At 47.5% G+C, this 13,738-nt stretch overlaps 1 protein-coding gene across 1 annotated transcript in view; it reads right to left on the bottom strand.

The window, feature by feature from the left end:
• The window catches only part of LOC309545180 (piwi-like protein 1), a gene marked incomplete at both ends in the record, with an annotated part of 240,850 nt that overhangs the window by 127,706 nt on the left and 99,406 nt on the right, over positions 1-13,738 (bottom strand). The window contains 2 exons of the mRNA XM_082244318.1: positions 10,274-10,346; positions 10,628-10,815. Of these exons, the coding sequence (XP_082100444.1) occupies positions 10,274-10,346; positions 10,628-10,815 (261 nt within the window). The remainder of the gene's footprint in view (positions 1-10,273; positions 10,347-10,627; positions 10,816-13,738) is intronic.

Genomic DNA, 13,738 nt, shown 5'->3' with positions numbered 1-13,738 from the left:
CCTGCGATGTTTTGCGTTTCCTTTGCGTCCCATAAGAGGACATCAAAGCAGGAGGACATGGTTAATCCTGCAAATGCAGCGTTTGTTTGATAGAAGCAACCAACTCATCCATGAGTGCAAGCTCTTCAGACGAGCCAGGGGGAGAATTATCAACCCCTTCCACCTCAGCCTCCCCGTCAGACCCCACAAGGTCTAGGGATGAGTGGGACCCTGAGAAGGGCACTCCAGCCATAGCAGCCCCATCGCCCTCTGAATCAGAGGAAATAGACACCCTGGGCCTTTTTGTGGATCGATCAGCCACCAGCATCTGCACTTGAGCAGCTAAATTTGCCACAATAGTGGCCAGATCAGCCCCCTCGGGGGAAGCAGCAGCCCCTTGGCCCCCCATCAAGGTGGGAGGAAACTTGCAATCCTGAGAATCCATGCCCCAGCAAAATAAGTAATAAAGGGTACTGCCCCTTTAAGATCGCGGCGAGCGCAGCCCACCGCACCCACTGAATACACTGACCCCCACAGGGACAAGAAACTGGGCAAGGAATACAGGAAAAAAGGAGATATAAAAACCTGGAGGGATCACACAGGCTGCTGCAACGATCGCTGTCCCAGAGCAAAAGGAAGTGATGCAAGACTGACCGCCCCTATGAAGCCTATGCAAGGCTACACAAACATGGCCGCCCAGCTGAGGAATCCTTGGGCAAACAGAACATGGCGCCGACATGTGGCCGGATCGATAGCCGCTCAAAATGGCGGCGTTTGGCGCCAAAAGCGCCGTGCAGTACCTCACAGGACCTGCCACCATGATTTTTGCCCCAAAAAATGGTGGATTGCCGCACAGCATGCCAAAAATCTGACTGCTTCACTATGACACCCAGCAGAGCAGGAGAGCCCCCCCCCCTTCACAGCCCACACACAGGCAGCAAGTCCACACAGGAACTGACAGGGAGCACAGCAGCCACACAGACATGCAGGGTCACACAGTCCCAGACTGACACCCAAACAGACAGGTCCCCACATAGAGTTACACTTACCAGTCCGGATGGTGTGGGGAGCCTGCTCCAGCGACCAAAACCGCTGTACTGAGGACAGGGAGTGTCGCAAGCATGACGCAGTGGAACTGCGGTGCGAAACCGCAATGGCGTCCAGTGAGGTAGTCACCTCACCGATAGCATCCCTGCAGCGCACAGGGATGGGTCGTTCAATGTGCCAGGGCAAAACCTAAGCTGAACGCTCGATGGCAGGCTGGGAAGCCCCTGGCCCTGGGATCCAGGGTGGCCAGACTGAGACCCAGCTCCGCACGATCATCTTCATCAGAAGAACTAACTAACGCTGAAAATAAACAGCTAAGTAAAAGAAAGAGAAAAACTTCAAATAAAATCAAAAAGAGAGAAAAGAAGCTGAGACTAAGAGCCCCAGCACAGGAACTGCCTGCATACTCCTGAGCTAGGTATTAGAAACTGAGTTGGAAATGCAGGAAGCAGGGAGGTATGGACTGAGGGGACCACCCCCTGGGGGTGGGATATGCTAAAAGCTTTGATATTAATATATTCTGTTGCCTAGCTACTCCTACGGAGCAAAGGTCAATAACCCCATTAGTGACGAATATGAAGAGGCGGTGACTGTCGGAGGACGTAAGAGAAAAATCTGTGCTCTATCAGGGATACTGGTCCCTCGTTGTTTGTTCAGGTACGCTATAGTCGTTATATTGTCTGAGCTGACCTGTACATGCTGGCCCCTGACTTGATCCTGAAAAGCTGCAATTCCTCTGGTTACAGCCTTAAGTTCCTTGCAGTTGAATGCACTGTGACTCTCTTGTTGAGACCAGACTCTCTGCGCCAATTGTCCTACCAAATAGGCCTACCATTCCCGACTGGTGGCATTTGTAGTCAGAATGCAGGAGATTGGAAAGATCCACAGCAGTCATTGCATAGGTTGGCTTGGTTTCTCCATCACCATGGGGCCTGCTTAGTTATGGCCGGAAGGTACAACTTGTCCTCTAACCTTTTTCCCCATGTTTTGTAGGAGGAAGGATTGAAGTGGTCTATGGTGAAACCTGGCCCATTGGACTGCAGTCATAAGACCTAAGACAGATATTACTACATCGAGAGAGATTGTAGATTGGTCTGCATCTCTGCTGTCCTTTGCCTGATTAGTTAGATTTTTTCTTTTCTTCCGGGAGCACACGCCTCTGTTCTTTGGAGCAGAGAGTGTAACCCAGAAACAGGATTTTATTGAGAGGTAGAGAGATTCAACTTCTCCACATTGATGATCCACCCTAAATGGGATACCCACTGCTGCGCAACTTTCAGGTCTTCCAGTAGTTTTTCTCTCGTTGGTGCTATAAACAGCAGATCGTCCAAGGATGGGATAATTGTTATGGACTGGAGCCTTGAAGGCACTAGGGCCTCTGCAAGAATTTTGGTAAACATCCTAGGGGAGGAAGAGAGGCCGAAAGGTAAGGCTCTGCTTTGAAAATGGTAGATCTTTTACCCCATTTTTACTGCCAGATGAATACATTTTCAAGCGCATTCTTCAATAGGGATGTGTAAATAGGCCTTTAAATCTATCGTTGCCATGAGGAAAATTTCTCTGAAGTTCCTGACCAAGTAAATCGACTCCATACAGAACATTTTGTACTGTATGATTGAAAATCAGGCAGTATCTGCCTGAGGGTTTCTGCACCAGAAATGCGTGCAAAAAGAAAACCCATTCCTGCTTCGGCACTGGTATTAGGACTTTTTGGTCTGCCAATTCCCCCAGGAGTTGCGGCAAGGCTTTTTGCCGGGTTTTGGACAACTTGGTAATTAGTATTCTCAAGGGAGGCTTTTCGCTGCACTCTAAGGCATAACCCCTTTTCGATTACCCCCTAACTAAATTGTAGGTGGTTAGTTTTTGACATTGGGGGAGGAATTTCTCTAATCTTCCTCAAACTTGGCACAACTGCCATTTGGTATTTTGGCCAGGAGGGTTAAAAAGTATGTTTTTCCTTGGCATCCCCAATCCTTTTTTTGTTTTCCCCTGTCCTGTTCTCTGGTTTGTCCCCTGTAGGGCCGAAATTTTTTTTCAAGGAAAAAACTTTTTCTAATTGGAAAGGTTTTAAAAATCTTGTCGGCTGTATGCTCTAGGGCTTCATCCAATTCTGGACCGGAGAAAAAATTACCTGAAAAAGGAACACTGCATACCTGTAGCTTGGAAGCTGTATCCCCCAGCCAGGTTTTGAGCCAGAGCGCTCTCCTGGCTGTTACTGATAGAGAAGCCGCTCTAGCTGAGAACTTCACTGATTTAGCCAAGGCATCCACAATAAGGCCTACTGCTTTAAAGAGCATGGGAAAAGATTTTAGCAATGCCTCTCTGGGGGTACCAGCCATCAGATGCTCTTGCAGCCTTTTTTCACCAGAATTAGAAATTTCTAGCTTTGCCGGTCGTAGCTAGTGCTGGCCTCAAATTGGCCAAACAGGTATCCCATGATCTCCAAGATTATGTCGCCTCTCGCCCATTGGGTCCCTCAAGTGCCCCATGTCCTCAAAGACCAGATCTGAGTGTTTTGATAATTTTGCTAAGAGAGTGTCCAGCTTTGGGCACTGGTTTCAGGCTGACTCTGGGTCATCATCAAAGGGGAACCTTCTCTTTAGGCTACTTAAGAAAGGCCTTTTTTCGGGTTCAGACCACTACCTAAGCACCATGTCTGACATAATTGGGTGCACTGGGAATACCTTGGGCTTTTCATATTAGACCCTAGTATATGATGTCATGTACTGAGAGCAGAGCTTCTTCCTCCTTAAGCTCAAAGGTATCATAGATTGCTCCTAGTAGTTCACCCACTTGCTCCAAGGAAAGCCTGAATCTATAGTAGACTTAGAGGCATCTCCCTTACCGTCCTCCTGTCCCGAATCAGATTGGCAGGTATCTGGGTCAGTAATTTTAGAGGGCATTCTCCCTACTCACTGAATGCTCTCCTGAACCTGTAGCTACTGGAGTAGAGGAGGTGGGCACCTGATCGGACTGACTGGCAGGCAGCCGTGCTTGGCACTTGCGCATTCAAAATATGTTTTCGGAATGCTTGAAATATGCAGAGGAATTTTGAGAATAGAGAATCCGCCTCGCTCTAATAATGATGTTACCTAGTCTGGCAGAAAAAAAAGACAAGTCCATCCAGGTCAGCCAATAAATGTGGGACACGTCTTCGTGAAGCTAGACGACAGTTTAGTACCACAGGAAGAACATTTTTTTTTCTTGTTTGTCTTTGCAATTGCTTTGTCTGATCAAGAAGATTCAAAGAGGGGGCTAGAAAGGAGGGGGGGCAGCTAACCCAGCCCTTCCTCCACCAGTGCCCTAGATAAGATGCCCAGGAGCTATTAAAAGTTCACCCCAGAAACTCCAGTGCTCCCCCGGCGTCAAGCAGCGAGGAGGCTCAAGCATTCCATCACCACTGAACACTCCCAATGCCTTGGCCACACTGCCAGTCTCCCTTGGCGGGCACTGGGGAGAGACGGCAGGTGACTCCATACCGCAGTGGAGGGCCCCTGTGGTCTGTGAATCCTGCAAAAAAGAGGTGAGGAGAACTCCGACTACTCAGGGGAGCCCTTGAGCCATGAAGCTCGTCCAGCCCCTTCCCCTTTAAGAGACGGTTCCTTAAGGCAACAGGTCTCCTCATGACAGAGGAGAAACAGGACCGAGGGGCCGCCTTTTAAAGAGCTAGTGGCAATGTGTTTTCTGTCCGGTGGGAGGTGCTTCATCTCTCAAGGGTTGTGTTGGAATAAGTTTGTGGATTTTAAATTTATCAATCAGCTGCTGCACTTGCAGGGCTCAAATTAGCAAAATTGCAGGATCTACATCCCTTTAGAAGTGGTTTGTGCTTGGAAGGATATCACTGAAAGCAAAGTTTTTGTTGCAGGGGATGCCAAAAATCTGACTTGTATCTTAGTGTAGACTTCATGGAAAATCAGCAAGCCAATCACACAAGCAAGAAATTACATGTCCGGGGGTGTTCTGTACACCTCTCCTGTGTACAGATTGCCTCCAGGTTGCCATATTGCACTGCACTTTGCCTAAAATTACAGCACTGCAGATTGAAAAGGAAAGGTCATTTTAAAACCCCGTCTCGCTGCCGCTTCCTAGCCCTTTAGGAGGTTCTAAATGTCGGGAAAAAGAGGCAGGCATTCTGATCACGTGACCACTGTGATTATCTCTTACAGCGGTCACATGATTGTAATGCGCCCGATCGCAAGCAGGCATTGGGAGCTTTCTAGTACCCGCCAGTAACAGTGCTGGGAGCGGGCACTCTTAGCACAGAAATGTTTACATTTGGGATGCACATATGTGGCCTCTCTATTAACCGCTTGCCGCCCGCCCGCCGTCATATGACGGCGGAGCGGAGCGACCATTATCCTGGGCCGCCGTCATATGACGGCGGCACTTTAAGCAGGGCAGGCGCGCGATCGCGTGCGCGCCGCCCTGCACTGCCGGTGTCGGGGTGTCCCCGGGACACCCCCCGTCACCGGCAGGGGGGAAACAGCCAATGGGCGTGGCTGTTTCCCACGTGATCGGCTGTGTTCCAATGACACAGCCGATCACAATGAAGGCGCCCACCAGATGACCGCGCATGCGCGATCGGGAGCGCGCAGCGCGGTCATGTCGGTGGCACTGTGTTCCGTAGGAACACAGCTGTCACCGGCGGTAGTAAACAGTCACTGACAGTGACTGTTTACTATGTGATCGGCTGTGAATCCATTCACAGCCGATCACAAAATGTAAACAAAGAGCAGTAACTCAGTGTTACTAGCTCTTCTCCCCTCATACAGTTTCCAGTATGAGGGGAGAAGAGCTAGAAATAGTGAGTTACTGCTCTGTACACCTGTCAAAAGTTAAAATCACACAAATAAAGGTCCCCCCACACAGTCCTCAGCCCCCCCCCCCCCCCCAATGTCACCTGTCACCCAACAGTCACCTCATCAGTGCCCAGAAATTGACACCCATAACGTTCACATGTGAGCGTAGCGATCGCAGGCAGAATCACTGCGATTCTGCCCGCGATCCGGAAATCATTGCAAATCGCGGGACGCCTGTGCGTTGCCCCTGATTTGCAATAGCACCCCAAACGCTGTGCGATGTTGCCGCCATTTCCGCCTGCCGAATCGCGGTAACATCGCGCAAACATCGCATGACGCCCAAAAAAGGTACAAGAGCTTCTTTGGAGCGTAATGCGTTGTTTGCGCGATGTTACTGCGATTCGGCAGGCGGAAATCGCAGCAACATCGCACGGCGTTTGGGGTGCTATTGCAAATCACGGCAACGCACAGGCGTCCCGCAATTTGCAATGATTTCTGGATCACGGGCAGAATCGCAGTGATTCTGCCTGCGATCGCTACGCTCACATGTGAACATAGCCTAAAGTTCACCGGTCACCAGAGACTGCCATCAGTACCGCCGTGCACCATCGCCGTCACCTGTCACCCATCAGTGACCATCGCCCGTCACCTGTCACCCCATCAATCACCGTCACCTGTCACCCCATCAGTCATCGTCACTTGACACCCCATCAGTCATCGTCACTTGTCACCCCATCAATCATCGTCATATGTCACCCCGTCAGTGACTGTCACCTGTCACCCCATCAATCATCGTCACCTGTCACCCCATCAATCATCGTCACCTGTCACCTCATCAATCATCATCACCTGTCACCTCATCAATCATCGTCACCTCTCACCCCATCAGTCATCGTCACCTGTCACCCCATCAGTCATCGTCACCTGTCACCCCATAAGTCATCGTCACCTGTCACCCCATCAGTCATCGTCACCTGTCACCCCGTCAGTCATCGTCACCTGTTTGCCATATACATGCAATCACTTACTGACCGCAAAACGACTATATGCGTCGGCCATTAAAAGCTAAATACTGGGGTTATGGCAGCAGATAGCCCCCATAACCCCGGTATTTTTTGAAACGGCGGGCGGTCGGCTTTCAGATAAGGGTGGTCCCAGTGGCGGATTCGCCGCGGAATTACCCTTACGGTGCAGGGGAAGAGGTGCCCCCCCCCACTCCTGCCGCGTCCCAGACGTTTTCCCAGCTTACCGGACCCGCCGGCAGTGGGGAAAACTATCCGGTCCCGGATCCTCAGAGACAGGAAGTCGAGTGAGGGCAAGATGGCCCTCACTCAACTCTATGGTCTTGGAGGACCGGAGCTACGTCAAAAGACGTTGCCTAGCAACAGGTTTAAAGGGCCGCTTTTTTTTTTTGCTTTTTTTTTTTTTCCTCTTTCAACAATTTTTTTTTTTTTTTTCTTTTTTAGTGTAGTTGTGAGGTGTGAGGTCTTTTTGACCCCAGATCTCACAATAAAGAGGACCTGTCATGCCTATTTCTATTACAAGGGATGTTTACATTCCTTGTAATAGGAATAAAAATGATCAAAACATTTTTTTTTTTTAAACTGTGTAAAAATAAAAAAATAATAAATAAAATAAATAGGAAAAAAAAAAAAAAAAAAAAATTAAAGCGCCCTGTCCCCGTTAGCTCGCGCGCAGAAGCAAACGCATACGCAAGTCCCGCCCACATATGTAAACGGTGTTCAAACCATACATGTGAGGTATCGCCGCGATCGTTAGAGCGAGTGCAATAATTTGAGCCCTAGACCTCCTCTGTAACTCTAAGCTAGTAACCTGCAAAAATTTTTAAAATGTTGCCTATGGGGATTTTTAAGTACCAATGTTTGGCGCCATTCTGTGAGCATGCGCAATTTTGAAGCATGACATGTTGGGTATCTAATTACTCAGCGTAACATTATCTTTCACATTATGGAAAAAAATTGGGCTAAATTTACTGTTTTCTTATTTTTTAGTTCAAAAAAGTGAATTTTTTTCAAAAAAATCGCATTTGGAAGACTGCTGCGCAAATATGGTGTGATAAAAAATATTGCAACGATCTCCATTTTATTCTCTAGGGTCTCTGCTAAAAAAAAATATATAATGTTTGGGGGTTCCAAGTAGTTTTCTAGCAAAAAAAATGATTTTAGCTTGTAAACACCAAGTGTCAAAAATAGGCCCAGTCTTAAAGTGGATAAATGGACAACTTTGTGTAAAGCGCTACTTGGATGTGAGGCCTATGTATGTGGCCAGGCTGTGAAAAAGTGTTACACATGTGGTATCGCCATACTCAGGAGGAATAGCAGAATGTATTTTGGGGTGCAAGTTTTGCTATGTACATGCTATGTGTTAGAAATATTGCATAAATGGACAGCTTTGTGTAAAAAAAAATGTGTTTTCATTTTCTTTCCACATTTTCCAAAAACTTGTGGAAAAAAATGACATATTCAAAAGACTCATTATGCCTCAAAAATTATACGTTGGGCTGTTTGCTTTCCAAAATGGGGTCATTTTATGGGGGTTTCCATTGTCCTGGTGCTCCAGGGCCTTCAAAAGTGCGATAGGTTGTCAGGAAATGATATGTGTAATTTGTGCTCCTAGAATGCCGGACGCTGCTACTCGGATGTTAGGCCTCTGTATGTGGCCAGGCTGTGAAAAAGTCTCACACATGTGGTATCGCCATACTCAGGAGGAGTAGTAGAATGTGTTTTGGGGTGTAGTTGCAAGTATACATGTGCTGTGTGAGAGAAATAACCTGTTAATACGGCAATTTGTAAAAAAAAAAAAATAAAAAAAAAAAAATCTTCATTTTGCAAAGCATTGTGGGAAAAAATTACAACTTCAAAAAACTCACCATGCCCCTTATTAAATACATTGGAATGTCTACTTTCCAAAAAGGGGTCATTTGGGGGGTATTTGTACTTTCCTGACCTTTTAGTGTCTCAAGAAATGAGATAGGCCTTCAGTACATCAGGTGTGATCAAGTGTGATCAATTTTCAATGAATAGCACCATAACTTGTGGACTCTATAACTTTCACAAAGACCAAATAATATACACTTACTTGGTTTTTTTTTACCAAAGATAAGTAGCAGTATAAATTTTGGCCAAAATTTGTGAAGAAAAATGACTAATTTGCAAAATTTTATGACAGAAACAAAGAAAAATGTGTTTTTTCACGATATTTTCAGTCTTTTTTTATTTATAGCACAAAAAATAAAAAACCCAGTATTGATCAAATACCATCAAAAGAAAGCTCTATTTGTGTGAAAAAAAGGACACAATTTTTGTATGGGTAAAGTGTTGCATGACTGAGTAATTCTCAGTCAAAGTGTGAGAGCGCTGAAAGCTGAAAATTGGTCTGGGCAGGAAGGGGGTGAAAGTGCACTGTAGGCAAGTGGTTAAAGTCCACCCGACAAGACGTCACCTAAATCCCTACGGCTGGCGGGAAGAGGTTGAGAACATTAAATTACAATATCACTTGTGTTGCAATTGTATGTGCTTGTTTTTTTTTTTTTTTTTCATTTTCTATTTTTTTCCCAACACATTAACCACTTGCTGCCCACAATATGTATATAAACGTAGTGGTGTGCAAGCAGATTACCAGGATTATGTCTGAAGATAACAAGATAAAAAAAAAAAAAAAAAAATGTAAGCACCCCCATTCCTCTGCTCTCGCACAGAAGTGAACGCATATGTAAGTCACCCACGCATATGTAAACGGTGTTCGCACCCCACGTGAGGTATCGCCGCAAAAGTTAGAGCGACATCCATAATTCTAGTGCTAGACCTCCTCTAACTCTAAACAGGTAATCTAAAAAGGCGTTTAAAACAACACTTATGGAGGTTTTTAAATACCATAGTTATTCGCCATTCCGCAAGCGTGCACAATTTTAAACATGTTAGATATCCATTTACTCAGCATATGAAGACACTTTTCACATTCTGCAAAAAAAATTGGGGTATATAGAGTTTTTTTTTTTTTAATTTGATTTTATTTACGTGTGAAACTGCAACAATGGCCAATTTATTCCCTAGGGACTCTCGTCCATAGCATGGTCTGTGGGTTCTAGGACAAAGCGGCTGTGTCCCCAATAGACAACAATCGGACTGCCATCAGGGGGATGCGTGCAACACCTGTACATCCCCAGAAAACATGGCTCTGCATGGGGCACAGATGCATTTGCCCCAGGTGAAGGATGCCTAACATTTAACCCATACGCTATTTGCTTTTACATCACCAAGGTCTGTAATCAGACTTCATTTAACCCAATTTAATCCACCATTTACCCCAATCCATGTCTCTGCTTCCACATTTATAGGAGCTGTATAGTCCTTATGTGTACATGCCTACAAATTGTTTTGGGGCTGGCTTTTCAAATCTGGCAAGATCGCCACACCGGCTGTACATACCATCTGTGTTTGGTCGGAAATGTTCTGCTGGAATGCCTGTAGATAAGCACCCACATTGTCCTCTATTTCCACCCTATGAAAAAAACATGAAATATAAATATTAAAAATCAGCATGTATGTACAGTAAAAAGGTAAATTATTTAGGCTTTGGAAGAAGCAGGATAAGGATAGACCTTCAGCACGGCACGCTGTTTGATCTGGGGACAGCGGTGAATGAGATAAAAGTGAATGAAAACCAAAAACTTATATAGTTATCACTAGAGCAAGAGGTTGGGAGGGCACAACACCCTCTTGCTGCAGCTGCCCAAAGAAATGGGTTGCCATGTTTAGGTGGCAAAAATTTGATTTACTTACGTTACAGCTTTATTCATCCGGATCCCCAACTGCTGGCTGACATTATATAAATTATGTAAAAGAGCACTGGCTGCATCATGAGTTCTTCTGGGGTAAACCAGCAGCCAACTGTTCAGATCTGGAGCACTGATCAAAACGGGACCTCTCATTACCCTGGACCAGTCTGCAAACTGGGGATTGTATTCTGCCTGCAAAACGGATAGAAGCGTGGCCAGAAGACCCTTGTCAGTCATCACAAAGAAATATGCCCCGTGTCAGTCATCACAAAGAAATATGCCCCTTGTCAGTCATCGCTAAGAAAAATAGAATTTTTATAAGAACTTACCGTAAAATTATTTTCTATGAGTCCTCTGACAGTCGCCGCCCGATGGTATTAGCCTTCACTAATGGGTAATGGCGCACTCTGCAGGAGCAGGCTAGGCAGATAATTATCAGGTTAAAACAAAAAAACTTCTATACCTCGGCACGCCACTAGGGGGCCATCCCTCAGCCATTATCCTAGACCCAATCTAATAAATATTACCTCAGTTTGTAGCAACAACCCCCAGATCCAAAAAACCAGAGGGGTGGGGGCGGCGACTGTCATAGGACTCAGAGAAAAGAACTTTACGGTAAGTTCTTACAAAAATTCTGTTTTCTCTTACGGCCTCTGACAGTCGCTGCCCGATGGTATTAGCCTTCACTAATGGGACGTCCCAAAGCAGGGCAGGTATGAGGGGTGGGAAAACCAATGGAACCAAATGAGAAGGTAACGCAAACAGCTGGGCCAGTAACAATCTGAGCCCAGACAGACAATGTCCCCTTAAACAACTGCCGCACTTAAAACTTTGTGGCCAAAGGAAGCATCCGAAGATGCCAAAACATCAAGTTTGTAAAACTTTGTGAAAGTGTGCACGGGCGACCAGGTCGCCGCCTTGCACACCTGAGCCACAGAAGCCAGATGGCGAAAAGCCCAAGAGGCACTAACGGCTTGAGTAGAATGGGCCGTTACCAGAAAAGGAGGAATCCGACCCTTAATGGAATAGGCCTGAACAATCGTCTGTCTGATCCACTTAGAAATGGCCACCGCGGAGGGGACCGACCCCTTCCGAGGTTCCTCAGGAAGAACAAATAAGGAATCAGACTGTCGAATCGACTCCGTGGCGGACAGATAGACCTTGACCGCCCGGATCACATCCAGGGAACGCAAAGCAAACTCCTTAGAATGCCTGGGTCGTGCACACAACGGAGGCAACACGATATCCTCATTGAGGTGGAACGAAGACACCACCTGGGAAGAAACGACTGATTCGGTCGCAGAACCACCTTATCTCTATGAAGCACCAGATAAAGAGAACGGCAGGACAAAGCCGCCAATTCAGACACTCTGCGAGCAGACGTGATGGCCTCCAGAAAAGCAACTTTTTGGGATAACACAGACAGAGGTAATCTCTCTGATGTTCTCAAAGGGAAGTTGTTGTAGCAGCGGCAAAACCAAACTAAGATCCCATGGAGGCAAAGGAGCTCTCCTCGGAGGAGCCAAATGCCGCACCCCCTGAATGAAGGTGCGGACCAAGGAATGCAACGCCAAAGGTCGCTAAAAAAAAAAAGATGGCCAAGGCCGACAACTGACCCTTGACCGTAGTCAGCGCCAGACGCTGATCCACGCCCTTCTGCAAGAAGGCCAAGACCTACGCCACCGAGAAGGAACGAGGGTGAAGACCATTCGCCTCGCACCAAGCGACATACGCTTTCCAGGTGCGTTGATAAATCTTCCTTAAAGTGGCTTTACGAGCCTTTAACAAGGTAGGGATGACCGCCTGTGGAAGACCTCTATTCATCAAGATCTGGCTTTCAACAGCCATACCGTTAAAGCCAGAGACTGTAAAGCAGGATGGAAGATTGGTCCTTGAGACAGAAGGCCGCCTCGCAGCGGAAGCCGCCAGGGAGGTTCGACGACCATCTGAACGATGTCCGCGTACCAGGACCTTCGAGGCCAGTTCGGGGCCACAAGAATGACTGACATCTGTGCCGACGCCAACCTGCGAAGGAACCTGGACAACAGTTTAATCGGAGGAAAAGCATAAATCAGTCGATAGCGGTGCCAGGGCACCACCAACGCATCCGCCAGAAGATTGCGAGTTCTGGCCACAAACCTTTCCACCATATAGTTGAAACGCCAACAAATCCACGTCCTGAGGTCCCCCACCGGGCGCAAAGGAGGCAAAATACCTCCGGATGCAGCGACTATTCCCCCTGGTCCAAGGTCTGGCGACTCAGATAGTCCGCCTGCCAGTTGTCCACACCCAGAATGTGAACAGCCGAGATTTCCGGTACAAGCGATTCGGCCCAAGACAGGACTTTGGCCACTTCCATGGCTGCCTGGGCACTCTTTGTGCCCCCTTGGTGATTTATGTATACCACGGCCATGGCATTATCGCCCAGAGCTCCAGGACATTTATCGGTAGCGAGGTCTCCCCCGCCAGCCACGTCCCCTGGGCACAAAGCGTGCCCAGAACTCCTCCCCAGCCCGATAGGCTGGCATCCGTGGCGAGAATCGTCCACAACAGAGGCCGGAAGGACTAGCCCTGCGTCACGGACGGCGACTGGAGCAACCACAAGAGGTTCAACTTTACCGGACAAATCAAGGAAATTCTCCTTTCCAAGGACAGAGGCGTCCTGTCCCACCTGTCCAGGATCTCCGCTTGCAGAATCCTGGTATGAAATTGAGCAAATGAAACGGCTTCGAAGGCCGAGACCATCAGGCCCAGAACCCGCATGCAGGTCCGCAGAGTGGAAAGATCGTTGTGCCTGAGAGACCTGATCTCTTCCCGTAGAGTCCAGAGTTAGTCCTCCGGAAGGAAGACCCGAGAGTGAGCAGAATCCAGGACCATCCCTAGGTACTGAAGACGAGTTGAGGGAGTCAGTGCCGACTTCCGAAAATTGATTGTCCACCCGAACTCCTGTAACGTCTAAACCGTCACGGCCAGATCGCTCGCCAAGGTCACACATGAGTTCGACCTTAAAAAGAGGTCGTCCAGGTAACCGAGGACCGCAATGCACCATAAACTAAGTAAAAGCTAAAACCAGAGCCAATACCTTGGTGAAAACCCTAGGAGCTGAAGCAAGGCC

This window comes from Pelophylax lessonae, assembly GCF_965119305.1.
Source record: "Pelophylax lessonae genome assembly, chromosome: 2".
Classification (NCBI taxonomy): domain Eukaryota; kingdom Metazoa; phylum Chordata; class Amphibia; order Anura; family Ranidae; genus Pelophylax; species Pelophylax lessonae.
This window is presented reverse-complemented; position numbering and strand designations above follow the sequence as displayed.